Raw genomic sequence first — 25,648 nt, 5'->3', positions numbered from 1 at the left:
TGCCAACGCGAGGGAAAAAAATGAATATAGAAAACAAGCACCGAATATGCCCCCCTATCTACACAGATGCTATCAAGATTCTACTACTAATTATGCCCGTACCATGTGTTACTTTTCAAGTCCATCGCTTCTCCCATCACATCACCACACGAGTACGGGAAATTATGGATCTAACTTTCTGTTGGCCAACAAAAGACGCTAGTCAATCACGGGAAATATCCATTCTTGTTTGAAAAACACAGTCAATGGGTCGGCTCAAAGATGTATGCCTTTTCTCATTGCGAGAACAAACGCAAGGGGCTTCTTAGTAACCACTGCCGTAGCCTCCCTGGCTTGGGTGGCTACCATGGGGCACAGGAGGAGCGCCAGATTGGTGAGGAGCACCTGATTGATGAGAAGCACCTGGCTGGTAAGGTTGCTGGCCATACGGCTGCTGACCACTTGGAGTACCATATGACGGGTTGTAACCACCGCTGCCGGGGGTGGGTGGGTACTGCTGCGGAGCTCCACCAGGTGGAGGAGGGTATTGCTGGTGTTGTCCAGATGGAGGAGGGTATTGCTGGTGTTGTCCGGATGGAGGAGGAGGATACTGCTGTTGCTGTCCGGGAGGCGGAGGATACTGCTGGTGTTGTTGCTGTTGCTGTCCAGGGGGTGGAGGATATTGTTGCTGCTGTTGTCCTGGAGGAGGGGGGAATTGTGGTGGCTGTTGACCTTGCGGCTGGTATGGTGGATGGCCACCCGGCGTTGTGCCGCCGTAGTTCTGTTGATGTTGTCCTCCGGGAGGGGCTCCATAGCCTGGCTGGTGTTGTCCTTGTGGAGCTCCATAGTTGGGTTGATGTCCACCGGGCTGTCCACCATGCTGTCCACCAGGTGAGGGAGCACCGTAGCCCTGCTGGTGAGAAGGCGAGCCATAAGTTGGCTGCTGCGGTGTATAGCCGCTGCCTCCATGCTGTGTTGAGTGCTGGTCGTGCGATCCGCCGTATGGACTGGGAGGCTGATTATGGGAGTAGGATTGGTTACCACCGTATGACTGCTGCCCATAATTTTGCCCACCAGGTGGTCCTCCAGGAGGAGGTGGAGGGTACGAGTTGTTGTTGCCTGAAGGAGGACTCTGATGAGAGCCCGTGTGCGATGTCGAGGACGTTGCTGCGTGGCTAGATCCATGAGTAGACCCCGGAGGATTGTAAGTTGGTGCTGAGCCAGAGTATGTGTTACCGCTCGATCCTGAATTCGAGTATCCAAAGCTCGAGTTCTGCTGCTGCATGTCGTAAATCATCTCTAGTCAGCATTTCTACCACCACCGTAGCCACATGTCTAGCATGCTAAGGAACGTAATGATTGACTTACACTGTGACCTGGTTTGCCTCCGCTAAATAAACCACCTACCACACCAGCCAGACCGCTTGAATGCTGCGATCCGCTGCCCGTTGAGCTACCTTGACCTTGGTGGTAGTTTTGCGACTGTGAAGGTTTGTCAGAAGGCGAGAACAAGTTCGACGCCAGCTGTCCAACCAGTTTTCCGGCAATGGAATCTTTACCACCACCGCTACCAGAATGTCCTCCGCTGCTCCCATGAGAGCCACCACCGAGGAACTGAGCAGCCAGGCCGCCCAGTGGATTACCACTGCTGCCACCACTGCTCCCGTGGCCCGAACCTTTGCCGCCCGTGAGTACGTTCAAGGCCAAAGACTGAAACACAATTGAAAACAGGCGTCAGCATGTACGATCTCAAATCCTCTAGCTTTACTAGAAAGCGGCCTGCCAAAGGCTTCTGCTTACCCCAAGTCCACGCTCGCCAGCGGGGCCATCAGGCATGATGGGCTCCATAGTTCCATCCGCGTGCTTTATAGTCTGCGAGCCGTCCGGATGTGTGATGACCTGAGGCGCTGGTGAGCCGTAAGGATGCTCTGCGCCAGGAACCGGAGTGCCTGTCTGGACAGGATCGGTGGGAACATCCCACTGAGAAACACCAGTGGCCAGTTGGACGTAGTAGTACTTTTTGCTGGAACCATCCCACTGCGCTATCCAACCAGCGGGCAGGCTTGGGGGCGCAAAGGTAGGGCCCTCAGCGCCTGGAGTTGAAGTACCCGCCATATTTCGGTTCGCTGAGCGAGGAAAGTTTTTCCCGCCTCGATTATATCGTCAAGGTGTGGGTGGTTCGAGAAGTGGCCTGCGGTCTGGAGAGCCGTTCGCGGGGGAGGGGAGACGATCGGTGTTAGGCTTGCAAGAAGCAAGGGCCCCCCTTGGAAAAGGGAAAATAAAAACGAAGCAAAAAGCACAAAATAAAGATGAGAGCAAAGAAGTGAAGAGGAGGAAGAGGAGCGAGAAAAAAAGAGAGGGGCGGCGAGACTAGAAGAAGAGAGGAGGAGAGGGAGGGAGGGAACGAAGATGGATGGCAAGTTTGCGATTGTCACCCAGAGAGGCTGCTAAGTCAGCTACAAAGAGTTAGTCCCAGGCCTTTAAAGACAAGCACAAAATCGACAGGTGGGGTTCGATGAGCGCCTATTTGGCCTGACTGGGGCCAGCTATAGATTTATCAACAAGGCCGGGGATAAATAAATGGACTCGAATGGAGACTTGCTTTGTGTCTTGGAGAGATTAGAGCCCAATGAGTCACGGAAGGCGAGCATTTATCCTGGTGTCGGTATTCTCCGTATATTCAGCGTAGTACTTTATGTGCCCAATATTACTGCGTACTAGGTAGATACGGCAAATAAGCTACCGCCAGGTAATCAGGGACATGGATGCTGATGACGATAGAACTATAAAGAAATTTAGGCTGCCTTTCAGAAAACATACGCAGTACATGGTGTAAGTAGGAGGAATATCTGAGCACGCAAGCTGTGAGAGTAATGACTAAAGCAGTGAAAGCAGCGATATCAAGACGGTAGTGGTTTAGACGCCTACCTTAGTAGGGCAATGCAATGGGGATGGAAGAATTCCTCAGCCTGGTAGCGGATACCACTGCTGCCCAATGACCAAACCCTGAGCCCCAAGTACAAGTACTCGGAACCTCTTCCGACACCAATGAGTTTTAGACGCCAACTTCTACCGTCTTGAAAAGCATGAACTCATGAACAAGGCACATTTAAGCATAGCCCCCAAAACCTTCACCCACTGGGAATCATCAACGCGGCTCCTTCAGCTTGGCTTGGGTGGCGCAGCGGGCCTGCGGCACTCGAATTGGTGTCTTTTTTCTCCTTGCCTCTCATTTTCTTCTGTGCTTGTTATCTTCCAGGTTGTCTATTATTACCCGCGTTCTCTAAGTGATACCAGGTTACCGCTCACGTGATGTTTCCGCTGGCGGCCTCACGGATTCATCAGCAAGTGGCTTTGATGGCTAATTTACGGAGTTTGACTCTTTTATACAATCACAGCGTGTAGCTTCACAGAGAAAATAGTATTTCATCAAAATGTTTAAAAATCAAAGTGAGCCTTTATTTTATCCTCAAGTACTCAAACGTTAATATCTAGTAGGTATCGTAGTTCATCAAGTCGTGTATTCCGCCCACCGTATTGTTAAGAACCATTTCCTCTTTGACCCTATGTAAGGAAAGAAGAGACAAAAATAAGTATAAAAAATCGAAGTTCTTTTCCAATGGCTGCCAGCAACCGCTGTGAAAATAACAAAATAAAAGAGCGAGCGAGCGAACAAGTTGTTTGGCCCAGTGTAGTATTTTCTCAACCCATCTGATAAGAAACCCATCTAAGAAGACACACGCTTTCCACGATTTTGTTCATAGATGAAACGGCGTCTTGGGGCAAAGCCTGAGCTGCTTCGCTTCTTGACCATCACAAGGGAGTCACCCAGTCCGGGCTTACATGAAGTTCCGGCAGCCACAGGCATAGAGACAGACCAGAATCCGGCAGCGCATCGCTGGAATGACTTTCCGTCAGATAGACAGTTCCACTGGCCCTCTGTAGAGCACTTAGATCCTGTAGCCGTCGAGGAATTTGCAGGGACGGGGCTGGTGGAAGGGCTTGAAGCGCTTGAGGGACTGGAAGGACTGGAATTGCCGCTGCCAGTGGTAGGCTGAGGCTGAGGCTGAGACACAGGGGCCGCCGAAGAGGCCGACACTGAGGTTGCAACCGAAGGTTTGCTGGAGCTGGTGGCGCCGGCGGGAGCTGTTGGTTTTGCCGGGGGCGCAGTGACGAAAACACCACCCGGGGCTTGGGAAGCAGAAGTGGGAGCCAGGGCTGGAGCCGGGGCCGACGTTGCGGCAGGCTGAGAAGCTACTCTATCATTGGTTACTTTGTTAGCATGCAACTATCGATTGTGAAGATGAGAGAAGATGTTGGAAATTTTACATACGAGCTGCCCGACGAACTGCCAGCAGGAGGTGCGGTATTCTGGCCCTTGCGATCAACCTCGTTGCCAGGCTGCGGAAACTCGACGTCCTTGCCCTCAACTGTGAGGACGCCATTGCCTTTGGGGCCGACGTTGGCGACGAAGATGTCGGGACGACTAGCAAAAGGCACAGAAGCCGCGCGTTTCTTGCCAGCTCCGATAGTGACGGCCGCGCAATTCATGTACATCTCACGGTTGCCTACATTGTTGAACCAGGTCCAAGCAAACAGGGCTTCGCCAGCGGGGGCGTCGGCAGGCACCGTGAAGTCCCAAGACGAGACTCCCGCCGGAGGACATTCGCCAATGTACGAATGGATGACTTTGAAGGTTTGGCCTTTGTCATAGGAGAGCGATGCTTGGCAGCTTCCGCCTGCATGGTTGGCTCCACCGTCGATGGTGAAGTTGTAGGATCCACCAGGGGCCCAAGTAGCGACCGACTTGCCCGATTCAGTGCCGAGATCTGTCTGATAGCCCTTGCAAGGATAGTTATTTCCAGAATCGGCAAGGGGAGAAGTCATGGAATAGTCAATGTTGGGATCCTTGTAGTTGGCGTTGAGTTTTGAGCGGAAAGGAGGTGGGTAGCTCATCTCCATATGCCCGTTTGCAACTGCAGCCAATCCGAGAACAACGGCGGCAACAGCATTGAAGAATCTCATGATGGTTGATAGCAGCGATTGATCTGTTGAGCAAAAGCAAAATTGCGATGTTGGGTGAATAGCAAAAGAGGTTTGTGACTTTCAAACTTGTCTTTGTTAAACGAATGTTTACTTGAACAAAGAATAAGTGAAGAGAATAGAAGTTTGTGTGAGACACCTGGTTTTGTGCTTTGAATGAGTGAATGAGGGCGAGGGCTTGTGGCAGCAGGCACCTGGCAGCTGTCGACGGTCTGTTCTGTTTGCAAAAGAATGATTCTTTCTTGGTGCAGAGAGGTATGTGTATATGCGAGAAGGTATGTATGCAGATTCAAGTCCAGCTCGAATCAAGATGATAATCCAACTTGAGCAATGAAGATGAAAAGATAGAAGAAGAGGAAGAGGAAGAGATTGAGGATAAATAGAAGAAGTTGATAGAGAAAAGATAAACCCGTGAATGGAGTATTTAATCGCAAGTCGTAATAGAACAATAGTCGAGAAGTGGGATTCACTTTTGTGAATCCGATAGTGAGACAGAGCTGAACTTGAGAAGCAAGGCCACAGGAAATAAGATGAGAACTAAAAAAAAAAAAAAAAAGCGAGAAAAGAAAAATAGAGATTGACCAAACTCAACAATCCTAACTTTGGTAAAAGAAATCTATGATATCCTACGAACAATCACCGAGGAGGCAACCACATCTCTCTTTATACACCGTCGTACACTACACAATGGGACATCTGTTTGCGTTCAAAGCCCAATAGCAAAAAGAAACAAGCCCCATCGATCTCCTTTCAAACCAGCTAGCAAGCGGTGAATCAACATTCGCCATTCCTTCTATCCAAAATTTCGTTGATTTGCAGTCATCACTTCTTGGTGTTTATGCGTACATGTATTTACTCATGTGCCACATCACCATGCATGCATCAGAGCAACAAGGATTGGCTGGTCTATCCTCCACGTCCTACACAAGCGTCTTAGCATACTGAATAGCTTGTGTCAGAAGAAGCGAGAACCACACACAGAAAAGAAGGAAGCAGGGCGAAAATCTTTAAGGAGTGAATCTGCAAGTGGCTACGCCTAACGTAATTTATCCATTGGTTCTGATACTACCTTGTTGCATGTAGCCGCGCAAACGGGCGGCTAATCGCCAATCGCGCCCTCCACTCAACCCCTGTCACGAAACACGTTTCAGGAAGAACTCTATTACTTATCTATGGAGCTAAGTAGCCGCCGTGTTAGTATTTGGGCAAGGAAGTAAAAAAAATTTGACGGAAATATAGAAAATTATAAGATATATAACGCCGGGATGGCACGAAAGGTGACTTCCGAGATGATGCCAAGTGAGCCGAGAGACAAAAGCTTCAGTCAGCTGTTATTGCTTCATGTACTGGCTGATCCTCGCCTGGCTCATGTCTGCGTTTGAGGGCCTAGTGGAACGTTATTAGCGATAGAGTGCCCAGATCCAATAAGCGCCGCATCCCCTGCAATTATGGCAGCCTCAAGACCGCTTTCAGAGCACGACAACTCGGCTCTGCATATGTATTCCTCGTCCTACAATCAGTAACTGTAAGTTAGAACCAACAACAAATTCATCCTTTTATATCAATTATAGCATATAGCCGTGTACAGAACCAACAATCAACAAACTCCCATATCTCATTGCGTTATTTAACATTTATATCAATCATGTCTCCCACGATTAAGCCGCCACCCAAAGGCAAACTTCTCACAACAGACTTATAACAGCAACTTATAACAGCAAACTGCCAGTATGGCAAGGGCCAATAATAACCATAAAACTCGCCCAGACCATGAGTCACAAACTTCAGCTACCTCCGATTATAAGCGCAACGCAGTGTACTCTCCTAGCGAATGGCTTTTAGAAACCCTAAGTTCAATTGCGGCTCTGGGCCTTGTTATTGTAATTGCGACCATTTTCTGGCTTATGGATAATAAGCCTCTCTCTGCTTGGAACGGCAATAATCTCAATCCTGACAACTGCATATACTATAGCACTGATACAGGGAGTCAGCACATTTATTGGACAGGCTAAATGGCTTTACTTTAAGAGTAAGCCTTGTAGGCTTGCTGACTTTGAAATCTTTAATAAAGCCAGTCGCGATGTTTGGGGGTCTCTTCTGCTGCTCACCACTGTTAAGTGGAATCTAGCTACTGTTGGAGCAGTGCTTATGATTTTGCGACTTTTCTTCTCGCCATTCGCACAACAGGTGGTCCTGATTGAGCAGCGAGACGTCATCTCCCCTGCCTCTGATAATGCCACCTTTGGATATGCATATAACTATAGTCGGACGGCATTACTCACAGCCGTCGGCAGCACGGTCGACAGCGTCGGTAAGCATGACTGTCACAACCACCTTAGGTGCCATACAACAAATATAGCTGACAGGCCTCTGATTACACGTAGGGAGCTACCCCCAGGATGCTGGTATGCAGAGCGCCATCTTCCAGGGTCTGTATGGCGTTAATACTACAGAGCCTTCAACTGCCCTGGAGCATGTCGCTGGCCCAAATCATATACATCACTTGGGTTCAAGGCCGAGTGCAGAAATGTTACCCAACAAACAATGCAAACGCAAAACTGCATCAGCGGGACCACAGGTTGGACCAAATATCCAGAGACCACGGAGCAATGCACCATGACAACACCGGGCGGAGTCATGCTCGGAACTCGCTACTATCAAAACAATTTTGCGACAGAGTACTACATGAACACAACCTCGCTGATTGGCGATTCTAGGCCTTATGACTTACCCGAACTCGCGCGATTTGGAATTTATAGATCGACCCCGGACAGAAGTTATGCAAACCAGAACCTCAACATTACAGAATGCTCTCTCTATCTCACGGCCTATCAATATACAGATGCTGAGGCCAATGGCAGTGATTTTTCTTTTACAAGGCAAGAGGTTGATTTTGGTCCGGGGAATCCCTGGTATGCCGTCCCGATGCAACGCGATGATAGTTACGCACGCTTCGTCACCGCTAATATAACATGGAATAACAACTCTATTCCTGCGCTTGAAGTGGACTATCCAAATCTCCAAACGCTGACCACGTTCCTGATGTCCTCTTCAATCATTAACGAATTTGTTGACGGGAATTTTATAAATTCAAGCCTCGGCGTTGCCGCTGCTTTAACTGGTAACGTGAATCTTAGCGATCGGTTTGACGGAATGGCGACATCCATGACAAACTATCTGCGGTATGGTCTCAATAGCCAATTGGCACTTGGAGAGGTACTCCAGAGCGAGCCTTTTATTTCTATCCGCTGGTGGTACTTTGTTGTCCCAGTTATGATTGAAGCACTTGCTATTGTATTTACCATTCTAAGCATTGTTGCTAACCGCCGGAGTCGCAATGTGCCTTTATGGAAGTCTTCGACGCTTGCTGTACTGGCTTGTCAGCATAATGAGCAGCAGCTTGAGGTTTTGCAAACTACAGGCAAAAATATTAATGAGCTCGAAGCCGAGGCTAAAAAAGTCCAAGTACAATTACAGCATAAAATAATATAGGTATAAATTTGTTAGATAGATAGAACTCTGTATATAATCATAATATTTCATGCTAAATGTTGTTTCCTGTGCCTCTTTGTTGCCGGCAACTAACTCGATTACCCTGCCAAAAGCTGATACCGCAACACACACTTTTATATTCACTTGAGTCAAAAGATAGCATTTATCTATTATTAATGGAGAAGATAATTGTAAACTCTGTCTAGCAAGCTACTATAGCCATGGAATGTATCTTTTCGAATTAAATGGCGTCCACAGGTATCTGTGATCTCTCTCACCACGTCACCCGCCATAGAATTTGAAACCGCCGAAGAACTCTGTTAATGTTTCTTCTCCTCGAGTTTAGCTTCTCAGACTCTCCCAGACGGATCGAGCCGCATTAGTGATAAGCAATCAATATAGATGCTATTTAGTACATGTAGTCTTTGGGGCTGAGATTGCGATGAGCTGGAGGGGCTTGAAGTGATGAACGGCTAACAATGACTTGCCCTAGCACTAATATGTATATCTTTTGCTGCTGATGTTTAGATATCTTGTAGATCTAATCATCACAGCAACTTGGCGCCCATACTCATAATCAAGCAATAAGTGCCGAGTGGATGCATCAGTGAGTAAACGGATAAATGGCCCTCACAAACAATAGGCACGGAACCCCCCCTAACCCGTATACTCATACAGCCGTAATCACTAGTGTTTGCACTTCGTTTAATAACTTTCTTCAATTTAATCGCTCAGCTCATCCCTGTATCAGATAACACCTATATCTAACTCTACCTTACTTAATATTTACCGGGTAAAGCTAGCAGTACTCTTGGCATAAAGTGTATATCCGCCCGCTTGAGCCTCCATTTCTTCTCCATTCACGCTCTTTGCACATTCGATGCATCGCCTACCACCTCTATTAGAAGCAGTGAGCAGATAAATCGAATAGCAGTCCACTTCTCACCGCCTTCATTCAATTGCCAAAAAGGAGCTTCATCCGCATTCCGAATCATCATCATCGTGGCAAGTCATTATCTCATCCCGCCGCCCATGCGGCCGCTTTCTCCCTCTCCTTCCGCGACGCTGCTGCTGCTGTCGTCGTTCTTTGTCACCTTCCCACCTTATCCCTTCCTGCTATGCCATATGACAAACGTGCAGCATTACAGCTTCGCCTAGCCTCTCTAAGCTGGTGCTATATTGCTGCACCAAGTGTCCAAGCTCATGGCCTACCTTCTACCTTCATAGATATACCGCCCATCTTGCCGTTTAAAATGCAATGGTTGTCTCATCAAATGCTCTAACTGGAGCTCTTCGACTGCCGCCTTTGCCATTAGTTTCTCCGCAAATCTCATGCTGGCGTCACCCGAGCTTGTATCATAGCTTTGCGAGCTCGATTTGCTACTTAGTACGCCGACACAAATCAAATTGGAGAACCGTCCCCTAGAGGCCGTATTGTTGCCCAAATTGGACACAAAAGCCGTCATCCCAAATGTAGACTTAAACTGTAAACGCTCATGACAATGCCAATCACAGCTGTTCAATATGCTTCTTTATCTTCTTCCCCTTCCCTTTTTTTTCTGTTTGTTCGAGAAATATTTTATGTTGTGTTCCTTTGCAAGATAAGATATCGCAAAGTAATCCAGAGCTGTGATGGAAAGCCAGAAAATGCCGTGGTGAGCGAATAACAGCCAAAACCCTCGAATAGAGAGGCAACGCCCAGGATGACTATCCTCTTCCCATTTTTTTCAGATCTAATGATGCGTCTTCTGTTTTTTTATTTTGCCTCATTGGATCCCTCAGATTCCTGGTTCTGGGGAGAAGTTGAAGCCGTGCGATTGGCCTGCGGGCCGGGATGCGGGTGACTCTGTGGTACGTGATGCTTGTTGTTGTTATTGTAATTGCCACCGCTGTTACTGGGTGGTTGTGGGCTATAATGATGTGGCACGTTGGCGGCGTAATGCTGAGGTCCAGGTCCGTTGTAAGGTCGTGCATTAGACACTACAAAAGGTCAGCCCCGAAGATCACCTCTAGTCTAGTATAAAGGGGCATCACTGACTTGGTCCACCGGTTTGCGCCGGCCCGTACGCCGGCTGGTTGTATTGAATATTGGGGCTCATTCCGTACATGTTATGCCCCTGCTGAGATCCCTGATGCACCATCATGGGCGCCGCTGGTCGTCCCGGGCTGGGATAGCCATTTGCCGCTGGTACTGGCTGTGGTGGTCCAGTAGGCGGCATGAACTGCGGATGGTGTGCACCGGGGTACATCAGGTGAGGGGCCGCCATCATTCCTTGTGGTCCTGGGATAAATTGCGGCTGCATCATCATCGGTGCGCCCATCTGCCCCTGCTGCGGTGCGTAGTGAGGGTTGTTAGAGAAGCTCCTAAACTGACCCAACTGAGGGTTACCAGCACCCAGGAAGACCGGCTGTCCATACGGAACCTGTGCGCCTGGGTTGACTTGCGGGTATGCCACGGGCAGCTGTCCCATGCGGGGCGAAGCAAAGGACTGAGCAGAGTTGGAGTGCATCATCCTGTGGTCATCATTGCCATACGGTTGGTGAGGCACGGGCCCATGTTGCGGAGTGTGCATCTGCATTGGAGGCATGTGCGGAGACTGGCGCGGCATAAGCTGTGCACCGTGCTGGAGATGGAACGGGAGCTGATGCTGATGAGGAGGCATTTGAGGCACGACATGAGCCGGGTTTGGAGTAGGCATACCGGAAAACGGCTGTCGCTCAAAGTACTCCTTGTAGGTGAGGCGCATGGTTGAGTCGCTCTTTTCATCATCTTGTAGCTGGCGCCAAGTAGGAATGGTATCGTAGGCCGGGCGCAAGCCACCATTGTCCTCCCAGCTACGGGCCTGTGGTCCCTGGGGCGGAGCAATGGTCTTGATGTGAGATAAGATGTAGCACTTGTTGACATCGATGGCCTTGGTCTTTCTTCGGATGAGCTGCCCCTGAGGATGGGCCGCTGCATTAGCGGGATCATTGACATGGTTGACAGAGACCCGGGGGCTGGATGTCGCGCTTGGATGTCCGTTGGGGTTGAAAGACGCGGCGAATGGACTCGGCCTAAATTCGTTGCTGTTGGGATTCAGCTTCGCTCCGAGATGACCGCTATGGCGCCGAGGGAAGTCCATGTTGTTAGAAGGGCCAGTAGGCGGAACACGGGTTTCAGCATGCTGATGGGGCATGGGAGGCTGTGAGAATTTTTGCTGCTCCACGTTGCGGATGCGTTGCGCCAGCGTACCACCACCGTTTGAGTGTGGTTGAGAAACATGCTGAGGGCCAACACGACCATTCCTATAGCCTTGCTGGTGATACTGTTGCTGATTGAACTGCTGACGAGGGCCTGTATGGCGGCCAGGTCCGCCGTTAGGGGGGGTGGCCTGGGGCACAGGAGCTCCCCGAGGAGGCCTGGTCTCGGCTGCGGCAGGTGCCGTAGATGTCGGCGCCTGTTCGGCAGGTTTGGGCTGAGGTGTGTCCTTGGATGGAGTGACATCCTTTTTAAGAGCGGCGTCAGTCTTGGCCTTGGCCATTTCCTCGGCGTTCTTCATAGCTTTGGCCTGAATCTCTCTCTGTTTGACGGGATCCTTGGCAATGATGGACACTAAATCCTTAGGAACCGGTGTTGACAGTTTGAAAGTGTTTGCGAATTTCTTCAGCTCTATCAATTTGACTTCCTTATCCGCCTTTGCCTTGCTGCTTCTAGCCTTTTCAGCATTGAGGCGTTGCTGAGAAGCAAACGATTTGAACGAGTTCAAGACATCACGCTCAACAGTCGATGTTGCGCTGGGAACATTCTGCGGTAGCTGAGTTGCGGGACGAGCATTGGCTGTAGGAACCGCCCTGGCGGAAGCCGCCGGCTTTTCTGCCGGTTTCTCCTCAGGAGCTTTAGTGTCTTTGGCCGGAGCAGAGGCGGGTGTTGGAACCGGAGTAGGGGTCTTGCTCTCTACGGGCTTCGAGTTAGATGGCTGTTCCACGGGTTTTTGGACCTCGGACTTTGCGGAGGCCCCGTTCTTGACAACATCAGATGCCATAGTCTTTCGCTGCTCAGAGGCCTGAGCAGGCTGCTTCTTCGGGGCAGTCTTAATCTGCGAAGAGATAATGGCCGGGTCAAAAGGAGCGCCTGCAACTGTAGCTTGGGCAGTTGGAGCGCGTTTGGCCGGGGGCATATATTTACCCCCTTGTCCAGATGGGAGAGCGGGGAAATCCTGGCGACGAACACCGCTGTATCTTTGTGATGAGTTAGCACACAAGTCGCTTCGCAATTGTTCATAAATAAAACAGGCAAACGCCGCAAGTCACAACTCACTTGTCCTCCTCATTGTCGTCAGTGCGACCTTTGCCGCCAGAGTAGTCCATGACACGTTCTTCAGCTACGTGGGCAGTAAGAGCTACGCTGCGCTCAATTTCCCTAGCCTTCTTTTCTGCGGCTGCCATTCTCTCCTTGTACTTCGGATGGCTACGGTCGATTACAGTGGTATACATGTTTTCGTCATAGTCGGATTTGAGACCAAAGCGCTTCTCGTTTTCGGCGAACTGGTCCCAGGGGCCGGAAGAGGAGGACTTTTCCAGACCACCATCGACAAACTTCTCATCAGGATCAGGGACCCATGCCTGCAGAGTTCTCTGAGGTCCGGAGTGGCCATTCGAAATCGCAGTGTCGGTCTTGAACCCAGTTCGATTGCCTAGGACTATTATTTAGCAATCTTGAGGAATAAAGATTATGCGGAGGGAGGGCGAGGCAATGGGAAGACTGATGGCTTACCGTTTGCCTTTCCATCCACCTTGGCCGAATTGCCCTGTTGAGGGTCTTTTCTTTGAGATGCCGGCGGCATACTGCTATACTTTCTTCGCCGTAGGCGTAGCTTCCCAGAACTTTCTTATCAAACCGCCACAAATTCAAATGCAGGTCGTACGAGGAAAGGTCGATGTGAGCGAGCTCGCGCGTTTGTCGGCCTTCGTGGGGAAGCTGCGTGAGTAACTCGGACTGCTTCTATTAAAAGCTTAAAGTCTGAAATAACCATGTGTTAGTATAAATGCGTATGGGTAACTGCAAGACGAATCGTGGCATTTGGCGCAAGAGATTGGCGAGATGGGAATGCAGGGGCAAATAGAAGCAGCATAACCAATGGGGTCAATGCAAGAAGGCAAGAAAGTCATCCCACCAGCCAAATCATCCAGATTTGGCCGATGGGCTCTCGGAACGAAGCGGTGTCCAGGGGAAAGCGTTTGAAGGTAGGATCAGGCCAGACGAACCTCGTGGTGACGATGACGAGAGCTTGTGTCACTCAAGCAAACCACCGAATCGAGAGAGTCGGCGGTCTTATAGCTGAGTTAGAAGAAACGAGGAAAGAGGGAAAGAGAGGAGGCTTGGGAGGTTGCTAGTGGCCAGCGCTCGCTCCTAAGTCAACAAAAGAAGCATTAGCGAATCGTCTTTGGCGGCGCTCGCAGAGCAGAGACAACGATTGTAGATGGTCGAGAGGCCAAGGCGCAAAGAGTGCTCTTGGGCCTGAAATGGCGGATAGACCAAGAGGGTGTGAATAGAAGAAACCGTGGGAGGGGACACGGATAAAGAGCTGAAAACAAACAAAAGACGAGATGGTACGGACTAGATACCGCAGATAAAGAAGTGGTGTGGTGTGCGAGAGAGTCACAGTAGGGGAAAAAAAAGGGTCGAAAGGCGGCGCTGCTCGGGTGTGGGGAAAAGCGCAAGAGAAAAAGAGAGGCCAAGGACGCTTACCTGGGGGGGTTCTGGAGAGTGGGAGAAAGAAAGAATCGCAGCTGAAAGGATGAACAAGAACCAAAGGAACAAGAGGATCAGATCTCCGCCTGGGCGTCCAGCTCGCCGCTGCTACGATTGCCTCGCAATGGGCAGAAGGGACTGGGAGAAGAGAAAGTCGAAAAAAAGAGAGCGAGAGTGTGAGAGCGAAGTGAAAGGGAGGACGAGGCGATGGTTATTATGAGTGGAGGCGAGGCTTTGCCTTGCGAAGTACCCCGTACCTACATGGCGGGAGAGGAGGTACCACGATGGATAGTGGGATGGATACGTGCCAGACTGATGCGCTGCACCGCTGTAGCCAGTGTCGAGAGCCACTGCGACCCCTGCCCGCTTCTTGCCCCGGAGGCTAGCGGGAAGTAGCACCTAGGTACCAGCACGTTTGCACGACTAAGGACTGGACTTGGACTCCAGACAATAATATGGCTTTTGAAGCATACGATACAGTGTCAGACAACATCTTCAAACTGTATATGTCTTTACCAGAGGTACTGCCCCTACCTTACGGACGGGTAATGGTACGTCGCAATCGAGGCAAAGGCAGCGTCTCTCGGTGTTGTCTCGTGGGGCTTGGGTTGGATTTGGTAGCGTCGATACCAGGAACAGATGGCAGTACGCAGTATATACCAGCACGTGTCCCTTGAGCTGGTACTACTAGTAAGCTCTGGCCAAGGGCGTTCCTGGCTGGAAGCACCCTGTGCCGCGTGTTTGTTCGTCCAATATCGTGCGGCTCTAGAAAATCCAGATGCTCAGATTCTGCGGGCTGCTGCTGCACTCTAGCGAGTTGCGTTGTTGTCACTTGCGCATTGGGCTCTGCAGCACGCCCTGCACACAACGCGTCGTACCGGTACGCAGCCGACGGATGGCGGACTGCGCCGTGTCGACCCAAACGCCTAGCCTTCCGGGGCTTTTTGGGGCTATTCTGAGATCTGCGGGAGCGGCGCCGAGCCTCTGACGGCGCCATCGTGTACAGGTACTTTGCGCCTCAACGGTTCAATGTCCGGACATACATGCATTCAGCGCTCGGCATGCGCGCTGCAACTACACACAATTGAATCTCTACTGGGCCAGGCACAGTGCCAGCAATGCATTGCAGCGCAGCACGGCGTGGCGCGGCCGTATTTTTTGGCTTCTGCGGGTATCTCAGAGGTACCTCACTTACTCTTCGTCTGAAACCTTGCCTAGATGGGGCGCGTGAGCATGTACAAGACGGTCCCGAGCAGCACATCGCTTGATATCGTTGATATCGTTAATACTACCCCTATCATTAGTTGGCAGTACTCCTTATAGCCTTTGGTGCTAGTCCCAGCTGTATAGCCACGGCCCGAGGAAGAGATCGGACAGGCGAACTTTCTGGAACTCTTGGAGCGTCATACAGCGAAAATCATGCAGCTAACCGACGGTCTCCATTCGGCACGACAACCTACGGAGTTATTACTACGTCCATTAGCAAAAACTCTCTTTTTCTTTCCATCCACCTTGATGTCTTTTGAATGAATAAAGAAATGTAGTCGTAGTTGTGTGGGATGTCGACTCTGGCCATTGTGGCTGTAAGGGAAAGACAACGCATACGGTACGCTATAAGATTACATGATCCGTTGATGAATGTCACACTGCATCAAGAGCTGCAGAAGTGCAAACAGCGCTGACCTCGGGAGAGTCAAGGCTGTGCAAATAGCGGCGATCACGCGACAGAGGCGGGACGAACAAGTTTAGTCCTCAGGTAAGCTTCTCTCACAAGTTTCAAACAAACCGAATGTAAATATAGACCGTCTACCAAAAAGTCGAGATTCTCTACTTCGTATCCGAATCTACCACGCAAAAGCCCCCCAGGGTTCTGTGCACTAGCCCAGCCTAGTTGGATCCGTACCCACCATAGCTCACTGGCCACGCCTCAAAGTGTTTTGATGAGAATCGTTTAACAAGGTGGACAACAGCCAATTCTCTCACTCGCGAGCTTGTTTTTGTACAAGCTTTGTCCTATTGTTAGCTTTGCTTTTACAACATCCGCATTGATATGAAAGAAGAGAGAAATTGAACAGCTCTCCCACCTGCCCGCACTTGAGCATCCTTGTCCTCTTTGACACTCTCGCTGTTAGAGACTGATAAACGCAGGACTAACATGGGCCCAAAGACGAGCTCTTGTACTTTTGTCCATTTATTAATAGCGAAAGGCTCAACGTGTTCAAGTTATGAACTACTCTATCACAACCCTCGTCTTTGAAACATTCTTTTACTTCATTGGTCGGTGATACTCTTTAGCCCCCTTGTATCAATAACAGTACATCCACTGCTATAATTTCTTTTAGCAGGGTGTGAAAATATAAATTGATTAAAATATAATTGAGTCTCTAGAAAAAGCGTTGGGAAAAGTGGCCATTTTAGCTGAACTCTCTACTGGGCGCAGAAACACAGCGTACTTCTAGGGAGAAAATGTCTGTTGGGTCAGTCTCGAAGTGGGTTGTGATCTGGATGTACTGAATGTACTGGACCACCGAATTTGCTTGCTTGTAAAATCGATTAGGTACCAAAAAGTGAGAGGTATTCATTGCATAAAATTACCCATGCTTGGCCTTGTGCGAATGTACTGAGTGGGATTCTGCATGGAGATGTTTTGTAGCTCTTTTGCTATTGCTTGCAGTCCTTATGCTACAACCAATCATACGTCTCACGCACGATTTTATCACACTAGATCATGCCATGCAGTAAATCAATTCAATTATTTTTGTTCTCCTTTTTTTCCGGTATCAAGATATAGGGTGGGCGGTAAATTCAAGGTCGAGATGGACAGATGCGCTTCAATGAGCAAAAAAGGAGATTTAATACATATGGCCTTTTTCACGCAATACCATGACTTTAACCTCCCCACTTCTAGATGACTCTGACTGTTGTACAAGCTTTTTACGCCCTAATAACCCCTTTCTATACCCGCAGACCCAGCTCTTCAGCATAAGGCAGCACAAACAAGTCACCAACGGAAGAGACTGTGGCCTTTCCATCGAGAAGGGTCTTGGCAGTCTGGATAGCAACACATTCATATTAGTATAGTTCAACAATAGGAGAAGGAAATGGAGAATAGGGAATTAAGAAAGCGACTTACGGTCTTCAGCTTATCGGCGGTAACAGCGTCGAGAGACTTGGTCAGGGCAACAAGGTCCTGAACCTTGCCGTTGTTGACGAGGCCAGAGCCGGCCAACAGAACGCTGGAACCACGGGTCTGAACCTTCTCCAGCAGGTTGAACTTGGCGTTGGCAATGGCCTTGGCCACATCCTCCTTGCTCACGGTGCCGGCAGCAATGGCCTTCAGGGCCTTGACAGTCTCCTCAGCGGCCTTGCGAACAGAGGCAGCGGCACCAGTCAGCTGAACAGTCAGGAGACCGGCATCAGAGTAAGCCTGGTTGGCTGAAGCGACGGAGACGCCAGGGGTTCCAGCAGTAGCCTTGGACAGAAGGCTGAAGCCAGGAGCCCACTTGATGGTGGGCTGGGCGCCAAGCAGGGTAGCCAGAACCTCAACCTCGGGCTTGGAACCAGTGCTGTCTGAGCCGGGGAAGGCAATCACGAGCGAGTTGCCCGAGGCGTGGCTGGTTCGCTGCTCACCACCAAAGTACTTGGTGGCCTCAGTCTTGAGGGTCTGTCCGCTGCGGGCGGCAGCAGGAACGCCCTTGAAGAACTGGTCGACCCACTTGGACAGGGACTGTGCACCAGCGCCATCGGCGACAACGGCAATGTTGGGCTTGGAGTAGACGACGTCGGCAAAGCTGGCAACGTACTCCTCGTTGACGTACTTGTTGAAGGGGGCGGAAGGAGAAGGGTTCAAGGCGGCACCGAGACCAGAGTGGAAGGCAACGGCGTGAGCGTTGTCCAGAGCAAGGCCGGCAACATCGGCGTTGACGGCAGCCTTCTTGTAGGGCAGGATTCGTTCAATCTCCTCGTGGAATTCGTGAGCTGGTAGCAAGTAAATTTTTTTAGTCTCAGTCAAGCACTATCAACTTTTTTCGCGAATCGGCCATCTCTTACTGGTGTACTTGGTCTGGGACACAACCTCAGCCAGGAGCTCAGCGAAGTAGGGTAAATCGTCGCGCAGGAAGCTGGCCTCGATGACGAGGGCCTCACGGGTGTGAGAGGCAGTCAATTGGCCTCCGAGAAGCTCGGACTCGCGGGCAATGCGAAGGGCAGATCGTCGCTGGGTGGTCTGGATGCCATACAAATTAGCTCAAGCTGCGCCAACAGACCGAACCGCCCTTACCTTGAAAGCAAACTGCTCAAGGCCGTAGGTCAGACCAGGAAGAGGCTGGTAACGAGTTCCGGCCTTGGCAACAACAGCCAGAGTCGTGGTCGGTCCCTGAGTATCTTTGGAAGCAACCTTGAGTCCGTTGATATCGGCAGTCTCGTACGATCCGGTGGGGGCTGCAGCGGCAGCAGCAAAACCTCGGCGAGGCACAACGCCTGACCGGCGGGCGGCCTGCTGCGCACTTCTCGAGAGAGCCGATCTCGAAATCATTGTCGAGGGTGTTGGCGTAGTCAATTGGCAGTCCTTGAGGCGTCGTGATGGAGCAGTGGTTCGCCGAAAAAGAAGTGCCTCGTCGTGCAGCTATCCGTCTAATTTTCGGCAGCCGGGAGTTTTGGCACGATCACGTGATGCGCCGCGGATATCCATCTTTGTATCCTCTAGAGAAAGCTACCTCTTGACGTCGGTTTGTAATCAGCGTTTGACAGCCTTTTTGTTTCTCTTTGCTTTTATCTTAAAAAGAGGAATCGAAGTCATGGTGTCAATAAACATGCACAGAATAACATCGCGACTCGCCGCGACCGCAGTTGCAAGGCCTTTACAAGGATGCCAAGTCAGAGTAGCGCCGAGATGGTCCTCTCTGCGGCATCTCAGCACCAGCGTGCGCCTACCGGCTATTGCCACCGGATCACGGCCTCAAGCAAGAAAAACACAACGTTTCGTGCCGGGCGTCTCCGGTCCTGGTAACAGCGTTCGAACAATCTTCATCCAGACTGAAAACACACCCAACCCGGATGCTCTCAAGTTTTTGCCAAACCACCGCATCGTCCCCGAGGGTATGAGCGTTCCGTTTATAGAGTACCTTAACCCACGATCTACGATTTCTCCGCCGCACCCTTCGCCTCTGGCTGCGAAGCTTATGAACATCGACGGCATTACTTCTGTCTTCTACGGAACCGACTTTATCACCGTAACCAAGGCCGGAGATGCCAACTGGGCTCATGTTCGACCCGAAATTTTTGCCCTGATAACCGAGGCTATCACTTCCGGCGAGACAATAGTCAACGTCGTGGAGCGCAAGGGAGATGAGAATGGCGAAGCAGCTGTGGAAGAAGACAGCTTGGCTTACAACGAAAACGACAGCGAAGTTGTGGGCATGATTAAAGAGCTACTGGAGACCAGAATCCGACCGGCTATCCAAGAGGATGGTGGCGATATCGAATTCCGTGGCTTCGAAGATGGTCAAGTGCTGCTGAAATTGCGCGGAGCTTGCCGCACATGCGACTCAAGTACGGTGACACTCAAGAATGGTATCGAGGGCATGCTGATGCACTACGTGAGTCTCGTCAATCACAATTCCTTATATACATTTACTGACCATTGACTGTTTGTCACATAGATTGAGGAAGTACAGGGAGTGACGCAAATCCTAGACGAGGAGGAAGAAGTTTCCCTACAAGAGTTTGCCAAATTTGAAGAGAAGTTGAAGCAGCAGCAACAAAAGTCAGCCGAGGCGGCATAAAGACTGATTGTTGCTCGGATGGTCTGTACGTTATGAAAGAATGGCATGTATAAGAACAAGTAAAAAAATCTGGATACCCATCACATATAAATCCGAATTATCTATAGTAAAAAATCATAATTCGTAGCATGTTGCGCATTGTAATATGTTTAGCACATGCATAATATACTCTTCCATAAATACCCATGTATTGGCTGACCAGCAATGGTGAGTCAACGCAAAAAGTCAGTATGACGCAGATCGCTAGAGTCAAAGTCTAGAGTTTTCGAGTACCTGCAGGCATTTGGCACCCAAATGCCAAAAGTCTAGGCGGTTTTTTTGCCCCACCTTCCGCTTTAGCTCGCCCATGCTCCGGCAAAAAAATTGGCGAATGCGAATCTTGCAGTTTGTAAACTCATCTTTTCTTCTCTTCTCCGTCACTTTCTGCATCCTTAGCACAGCTGCAACTTATTCCACCGTCCTCCTGTCGCCATCTGTGGACAGGGAAACCGGCTCTGTTGCGGTACAAGTCAATGACTCCGAGGTAGCACCTGTGGCAGCTCTAGAGATAGTGAGAGGATCTCTAGGAGCAAGCAATGTTCGTCGTCAGTCACACTCGCCATCTGCGCTGGAATAAGGAAACGAAGAGAAGAAGAAAAGAAGCTAATTTTGGCGACACCCTCAGACTAAACATGCGGCGGAGCTTTGCGCTCTCCTAGTCAACGATCTATACGGCGAGCTTCCTTCGGTATGTCAAATTATTATCCATTGGCGCCGTCTTTGCATGGAGCGCGTTCTTCAAAGGAGTGGTAGCTGGAGGCTGGTGAATGCCAGAGACTGACTTTTTTTTTGCGCTATTGTAGCGAATTCTTGCCGCGCTCTTCGCCAAAGGCCGATCAAACATCGCACAGCTCGGGCTCTATACTCAACTTGGCCCTCGACAAGTTCGCAATGGCTTAGGCGTCCTCAACCAGCAGAATCTGCTATACCACCACACAGATACCACTACCAAGCGAACCACCTATGAAGCCAATCCCGGGGCATGCTACAACCTCGTTCGATCTGGCAAGATCTTGGAGATGATCGAGAGCCAATACGGGACTGCGGAGCGCGACCTAGTTCAAACCCTGCTGCTGCTAGGCTATGCGAGAATCGCTGAGCTGACTCACGCATACCAGTCCCGCGCACCGACATCCAACGGTCATGCGAATGGCCATGGTGCGAACGGGCCCAGCTCCGGCTTGATTGAATCCGAAGCTGAGCTTCACAATGTCCTGAGTCACTTGATTCGCTGCGAAATCATCGAGACGGTCAGGCCCCAGTCCTTCCGTAACCCCAATGATGTTTACCACGAGATCGAGGCGGACGTCACCAAGACAGCTCCTGGCGAAAAGGCAACAAAAACAAAAATAGACCAACAAAGGCAGATAATGGAGCAATATCGATCGTTCAGAGACCAGCCGACAGCTTTGAAGAGGCAGCTTGACCAGTTTGGGGGGCCGGTAACGAAGAGAAGAAAGCTCGAGGGTGGATCAGGGGAAGACGATAGAGCGATGGATTATGATATCCCGCCTCTTAATGTGAGCATACTTATCCTCGGTCTCCCATTTCAGTACACAGTCTAACAGAAATTTAAGCCAAATGTGGTTGTTAGAGTCAACTACGAAAAATGTCTGGTTGAGTTACGCAGCCACCGCTTGGCCAGTTTCGCCAAGGACATTCTAGGGGAGGTTACTGGCGAAGTGTATCGCACACTTCTTGGACTTCTCACTTCCGAAGTATCTAGATGCCGGGCGGATCCTTTCCTCGGGGAAGAGGCGATTACTCACCAAGCTGCTGTGACTACAATGGACGTCTATGAGCATCTAGATGAGGTGGTCAACGTTGCAGCGGGAATAGGAAAAACCCCGAAAGACAAGATTGACTACCAAAGCGCAGAAAAGATCTTGACGGCGCCTGCGGGAAGCGACACATTTGCTGGCGACTCAGATGATGATGCAGGAGGCGGCGCTTTTGATAGCGATGACGATTCCGATGATATGGGCCGAAACGGAAGTTTCTCTCGAAAATCTCGATCTGTATCCAAGACGAATGGTGGAAAACCGAAGGTGACTTTTGAAGACGCAGCAACATCTACGGACAATCGCCTAGACCAGATGCGCCAGCATCTCCTGCTACTGTCGGAGAGCAAACATCGCTTCGTGCGCCACTGTGGAACACAGGGCCGAGGGCAATGGACTGTTGATTTCGATCAGGTCATGGAGCGCCTTCGAGACACTGAGCTAGATGCCTCCATCGAACAATCCTTTGGACGGCATGGACTCCGTCTTACTCGTATCCTCCGTGAAAAGGGCAAGCTGGACGAAAAGATGTTACCATCTGCAGCACTGATGAAGAAAACGGACGTGCAAGCGAAGATGCTTGCTATGCAGATGGCAGGTTTGGTCGACGTGCAGGAAGTCCCCAAGGACAACACAAGAGTAGCCAACCGGACCCTGTTCTTCTGGTTCTTTGACAGAGATCGAAGCCAGGCACAGATACTGGATGATCTATATAAAGCGATGGTCCGCTGCTTGCAGACACTGCAGGTAGAGAGACATAGGGAGCGCAACATTTTATCCTTTGTTGAGAGAAAGGACGTTATGGGAAAGGAAGAAGAGGTGATGACGGCAGAGCATTATAACAAGTACAACAGGCATTTGGAAGAGCAGAACAAGCTCCTTGGACAGATGATGAGATTGGATGAGGTTGTGTCGATATTCCGAGATTATTAGAAGCATTTGGGCGGTAAAAAAAAAAATATTCTGTAATTACTACGATAGTGCACTACATTGCCGTAAGAAGAGGACTAAGTTGTCTCTCTGGCGTTTTGAATCAAGTGTCTGGTATTGAGATTGGCTACGGGATGAGATGTTCAATGTTTTTCTTCTTCTCTCTAGAGAAGAATCTTGGTTTTTGATATCATCGCTATGTGTTTTGGTTGTATCAGATGCTGGGACGCTGCTGGCAAACTCAAGGTCATGTAAAGCCGCGGCATTGAAATCGAGTCAAGACGCTTTAAGAGACCTCGGTCTTATAGCTAGCCCGAACACAGGCAAATTCAATGATAACCTATCCGCTAGCCGTCAAAGACCGGAATAATCATAGATATACATAACTTGGGCAATTTCGACAACTCATCTGATTCTTTTCCTTCAAATTTCTATTCCCTCTTACAGCCAGGAGATTCCCTCGATCACGACGTGCAAACTCGAAATCTAGGGTAGAGCAACTACCACTAGCACAGTACTCAAAAAAGCCCCCAAAAATACATACGGATTATTTACCATTATTTACCCCGCCGCCTCAAAGCATTTCAAGCCCCTCCAAGCCCGCTGAAGACCTCGCGTGCCCGCCGAAAATCGGTGGTACTGTAGTGAAAAGTTGCTCGGGCGGACAAGGTTCCTTATCAGCAGATGACAAGCACGGAAGCGTCATAAGATATCGTCGGAAAAAAAGTTTCCCACAGCAACGCCATTGCCTGGACTTTTCTTCCCTATCTCTTTTCGCGCTTTTACGGGAAGGCCTTGATTTTTTTCTTTTTTATATAATCCCAGTATTATAGATTTTTCTTTTTCTTTTTCTTTTCCCCCGCAAACCGTTCACAAAATGTCACCAGCCGCAGTAGCAGTTGTGGGACGAGAGAAGGAGTCAAACTTGGCTCGTCTGCTCGGTTCAGGTATGCAGTTTTTTCTGCCTCTTTTCCCCGAGGAGCAATTTGCATGAGCCGATGCAAAATTGCGATAGAATGCTAATTGAGGTTATTTAGGTACCGCTGGTATCTCCGAGCTGGCGCTTTTCCATCCTGTACGTCGCCTGGATCAAAAGTCGCAAAAGCTATCGAATGCCCAATGACTGACTTTTTTTTTGCGCCTTTAATAGGTGGATACTATCGCCAAGCGATTGATGAGCAACCACGGCAAAGTAAGAACGCATTTACCACAAGCTCCTTCAATTGAAGAGACAATCGATTGGACGGAAAAAAAGGAGTTTGAAGCTGAACAGAATCGCAGATTGCTGGCGCTAGCCAATTGAACCAAGTCATCTTCAAGGACAAGGCCTCCGCACCCTTCGCACGAAAGTTTGTCTCGCTGTTCCCCGGTCTGGGTTACGCCGCCGGCTACAAGGTTCTTCAGAGAATATACAAGTATGGCGGACAGCCCATTGCGCGCGACTTCCTGGGCAAGCACTACGGAAAGGACTTTGAGGCTGCCTTTGGCAAGAAGACAGGCAAGGCCATCATGCACTCTACTGCTGGCAGGTAGGTTCATTGACAAGAAGACGAGAACTTCCGCTGTGGAACGTTGAAGCCGATGTTAACTTGCGATAGTTTGATTGGTATCGGTGAAATCGTCCTGCTGCCCCTCGATGTCCTCAAGATCAAGCGCCAGACCAACCCCGAGGCTTTCCGTGGCCGTGGTGTCCTGAAGATTGTTGCCGATGAGGGCTTCGGCCTGTACCGCGGCTGGGGATGGACTGCTGCCCGAAACGCACCCGGCTCCTTCGCTGTAAGCACCTCTCTTAGCCCAATCGCATCGATATTCCATTGCATTGCAATGAGAGCAAAGCATGCGTCCGATTTCAAATGGTTTACTAACAAATGATTTTCCATCCCATCAGCTCTTCGGTGGTTCTGCTTTCGCCAAGGAGTTTTTCTTCCAGCTTGAGGACTACAACAAGGCTAGCTGGTTCCAGAACTTCGTCGCTTCCATCGCTGGTGCTTCTGCCTCCCTCGTCGTCTCTGCTCCCCTCGATGTTATCAAGACCCGAATCCAGAACCGCAACTTCGACAACCCCGAGAGTGGCTTCAGAATCCTGACCAACATGGCCAGGAACGAGGGTTTCTCGAGTTTCTTCAAGGGACTTGTTCCTAAGGTATGATGATTACATAATGTGGCTGATGTGATGCATTCGCTTGACTTCGCTTCTGCTGTCGCTTACTAGGATACCATTGTCTCCTGGTGGTTCCAGTAGGGGTAGAAGCAGCAAGCAATCAGTTTCTCCACTCCCCTTTATGACATGCGCGCACTCTCGAGAACCTGAAACTGACACAATGCTTTGCAGCTGCTCATGACTGGACCCAAGCTGGTCTTCTCTTTCTGGCTCGCTCAGACTCTGATTCCCGCTTTCGACACTATGTTCAGCAAATAGAGTTCCAATTACGCAAACAAAACCAAAAACTATGTACCAAATATAAACGATAACGCACTGAAAAAAGACGAAAGTAAAAAATGAAAGAGAAGAGACTATACAAATTGAGAGAATACTAGATCTGCAGCGTATTTCTTTGGGGAAGGGAGAAAGGATTTACAGGGCGCCGCTGGGCTTAGGATATCCTCGGCCGGAATGGAGGGCATGTATAGAACGACTCTGCTCTGTGTAGAATTATATAATCAAGCCATATAACAATGAATTGGATGGGACGTATCCAGTAATTGGACAGACAGACACTCCAGTTAAGACACAAAAAAGCTCTACCAATCCCTAAGCGAATATCTCTCTTGGGCCTCTTAGCCGCCCCTAGACGCGATAAAATAGCAGTGGGATGTTGACGCGGCGCTCATCACCAGGTGCCTTGCACTAAAATGTGATTCGCCATCCT

The 25,648-nt window shown here is 49.9% G+C and overlaps 8 protein-coding genes across 8 annotated transcripts; 4 read left to right on the top strand and 4 right to left on the bottom strand.

Moving 5' to 3' along the window:
* Window positions 1-268: 268 nt before the first annotated feature.
* GGI43DRAFT_190882 (WW domain-containing protein) lies at window positions 269-2,583 on the bottom strand. The gene is made up of 3 exons (XM_083199944.1): window positions 1,780-2,583; window positions 1,348-1,689; window positions 269-1,258 (listed from the first exon to the last, which is right to left on the bottom strand). Exons 1-3 carry the CDS (start codon window positions 2,092-2,094, stop codon window positions 305-307), a joined length of 1,611 nt encoding a protein of 536 aa, XP_083057466.1. The 5' UTR covers window positions 2,095-2,583; the 3' UTR covers window positions 269-304.
* An 852-nt stretch (window positions 2,584-3,435) lies between these two features.
* On the bottom strand, window positions 3,436-5,436 carry GGI43DRAFT_190939 (uncharacterized protein). The gene is made up of 2 exons (XM_083199945.1): window positions 4,313-5,436; window positions 3,436-4,238 (listed from the first exon to the last, which is right to left on the bottom strand). The coding sequence occupies exons 1-2, from the start codon at window positions 5,002-5,004 to the stop codon at window positions 3,707-3,709; spliced, it is 1,224 nt and encodes a 407-aa protein (XP_083057465.1). The 5' UTR covers window positions 5,005-5,436; the 3' UTR covers window positions 3,436-3,706.
* A 1,316-nt stretch (window positions 5,437-6,752) lies between these two features.
* Window positions 6,753-8,514, top strand: GGI43DRAFT_430070 (DUF3176 domain-containing protein; the record flags this gene model as incomplete). Its single annotated transcript, XM_083209201.1, has 4 exons — window positions 6,753-6,902; window positions 7,006-7,333; window positions 7,407-7,529; window positions 7,619-8,514. The coding sequence occupies 4 exons, from the start codon at window positions 6,753-6,755 to the stop codon at window positions 8,512-8,514; spliced, it is 1,497 nt and encodes a 498-aa protein (XP_083057464.1).
* A 1,756-nt stretch (window positions 8,515-10,270) lies between these two features.
* On the bottom strand, window positions 10,271-13,337 carry GGI43DRAFT_424952 (uncharacterized protein; the record flags this gene model as incomplete). The annotated part of the gene is made up of 4 exons (XM_083208439.1): window positions 10,271-10,494; window positions 10,553-12,732; window positions 12,812-13,187; window positions 13,268-13,337. The coding sequence occupies 4 exons, from the start codon at window positions 13,335-13,337 to the stop codon at window positions 10,271-10,273; spliced, it is 2,850 nt and encodes a 949-aa protein (XP_083057463.1).
* A 3,642-nt stretch (window positions 13,338-16,979) lies between these two features.
* GGI43DRAFT_413648 (ubiquinol--cytochrome-c reductase subunit 2) lies at window positions 16,980-18,833 on the bottom strand. Its single transcript, XM_083206934.1, has 4 exons — window positions 18,525-18,833; window positions 18,296-18,470; window positions 17,379-18,223; window positions 16,980-17,296 (listed from the first exon to the last, which is right to left on the bottom strand). Exons 1-4 carry the CDS (start codon window positions 18,777-18,779, stop codon window positions 17,201-17,203), a joined length of 1,371 nt encoding a protein of 456 aa, XP_083057462.1. The 5' UTR covers window positions 18,780-18,833; the 3' UTR covers window positions 16,980-17,200.
* Window positions 18,834-18,971: 138 nt separating this feature from the next.
* GGI43DRAFT_413647 (scaffold protein Nfu/NifU N terminal-domain-containing protein) lies at window positions 18,972-20,224 on the top strand. Its single transcript, XM_083206933.1, has 2 exons — window positions 18,972-19,842; window positions 19,906-20,224. Exons 1-2 carry the CDS (start codon window positions 19,042-19,044, stop codon window positions 20,026-20,028), a joined length of 924 nt encoding a protein of 307 aa, XP_083057461.1. The 5' UTR covers window positions 18,972-19,041; the 3' UTR covers window positions 20,029-20,224.
* Window positions 20,225-20,409: 185 nt separating this feature from the next.
* Window positions 20,410-22,924, top strand: GGI43DRAFT_190592 (DNA-directed RNA polymerase III subunit C82). Its single transcript, XM_083199942.1, has 4 exons — window positions 20,410-20,612; window positions 20,693-20,755; window positions 20,871-21,587; window positions 21,645-22,924. The coding sequence occupies exons 1-4, from the start codon at window positions 20,604-20,606 to the stop codon at window positions 22,779-22,781; spliced, it is 1,926 nt and encodes a 641-aa protein (XP_083057460.1). The 5' UTR covers window positions 20,410-20,603; the 3' UTR covers window positions 22,782-22,924.
* A 1-nt stretch (window position 22,925) lies between these two features.
* Window positions 22,926-25,625, top strand: GGI43DRAFT_190593 (mitochondrial carrier domain-containing protein). The gene is made up of 7 exons (XM_083199943.1): window positions 22,926-23,725; window positions 23,816-23,853; window positions 23,929-23,970; window positions 24,060-24,307; window positions 24,377-24,554; window positions 24,667-24,921; window positions 25,111-25,625. Exons 1-7 carry the CDS (start codon window positions 23,656-23,658, stop codon window positions 25,195-25,197), a joined length of 918 nt encoding a protein of 305 aa, XP_083057459.1. The 5' UTR covers window positions 22,926-23,655; the 3' UTR covers window positions 25,198-25,625.
* Window positions 25,626-25,648: the final 23 nt, after the last annotated feature.

Source organism: Trichoderma evansii (genome assembly GCF_050947405.1).
Source record: "Trichoderma evansii strain SZMC 28006 chromosome Unknown GGI43scaffold_21, whole genome shotgun sequence".
NCBI lineage: Eukaryota > Fungi > Ascomycota > Sordariomycetes > Hypocreales > Hypocreaceae > Trichoderma > Trichoderma evansii.
This window is presented reverse-complemented; position numbering and strand designations above follow the sequence as displayed.

Coding starts and splice junctions, on each gene's coding strand:
- GGI43DRAFT_190882 (XM_083199944.1), bottom strand. CDS start 2,094: ATGGCGGGTACTTCAACTCCAGGCGCTGAGGGCCCTACCTTTGCGCCC. Junction 1,690..1,779: donor CTGGCGAGCGTGGACTTGGG/GTAAGCAGAAGC, acceptor ATTGTGTTTCAG/TCTTTGGCCTTGAACGTACT. Junction 1,259..1,347: donor GAGGCAAACCAGGTCACAGT/GTAAGTCAATCA, acceptor TACGACATGCAG/CAGCAGAACTCGAGCTTTGG.
- GGI43DRAFT_190939 (XM_083199945.1), bottom strand. CDS start 5,004: ATGAGATTCTTCAATGCTGTTGCCGCCGTTGTTCTCGGATTGGCTGCA. Junction 4,239..4,312: donor GGCAGTTCGTCGGGCAGCTC/GTATGTAAAATT, acceptor AACCAATGATAG/AGTAGCTTCTCAGCCTGCCG.
- GGI43DRAFT_413648 (XM_083206934.1), bottom strand. CDS start 18,779: ATGATTTCGAGATCGGCTCTCTCGAGAAGTGCGCAGCAGGCCGCCCGC. Junction 18,471..18,524: donor TTGAGCAGTTTGCTTTCAAG/GTAAGGGCGGTT, acceptor TATGGCATCCAG/ACCACCCAGCGACGATCTGC. Junction 17,297..17,378: donor CCGCCGATAAGCTGAAGACC/GTAAGTCGCTTT, acceptor GTTGCTATCCAG/ACTGCCAAGACCCTTCTCGA.
- GGI43DRAFT_413647 (XM_083206933.1), top strand. CDS start 19,042: ATGGTGTCAATAAACATGCACAGAATAACATCGCGACTCGCCGCGACC. Junction 19,843..19,905: donor AGGGCATGCTGATGCACTAC/GTGAGTCTCGTC, acceptor TTTGTCACATAG/ATTGAGGAAGTACAGGGAGT.
- GGI43DRAFT_190592 (XM_083199942.1), top strand. Junction 20,756..20,870: donor TATACGGCGAGCTTCCTTCG/GTATGTCAAATT, acceptor GCGCTATTGTAG/CGAATTCTTGCCGCGCTCTT. Junction 21,588..21,644: donor ATGATATCCCGCCTCTTAAT/GTGAGCATACTT, acceptor CAGAAATTTAAG/CCAAATGTGGTTGTTAGAGT.
- GGI43DRAFT_190593 (XM_083199943.1), top strand. CDS start 23,656: ATGTCACCAGCCGCAGTAGCAGTTGTGGGACGAGAGAAGGAGTCAAAC. Junction 23,726..23,815: donor GGCTCGTCTGCTCGGTTCAG/GTATGCAGTTTT, acceptor GAGGTTATTTAG/GTACCGCTGGTATCTCCGAG. Junction 24,922..25,110: donor TCAAGGGACTTGTTCCTAAG/GTATGATGATTA, acceptor AATGCTTTGCAG/CTGCTCATGACTGGACCCAA.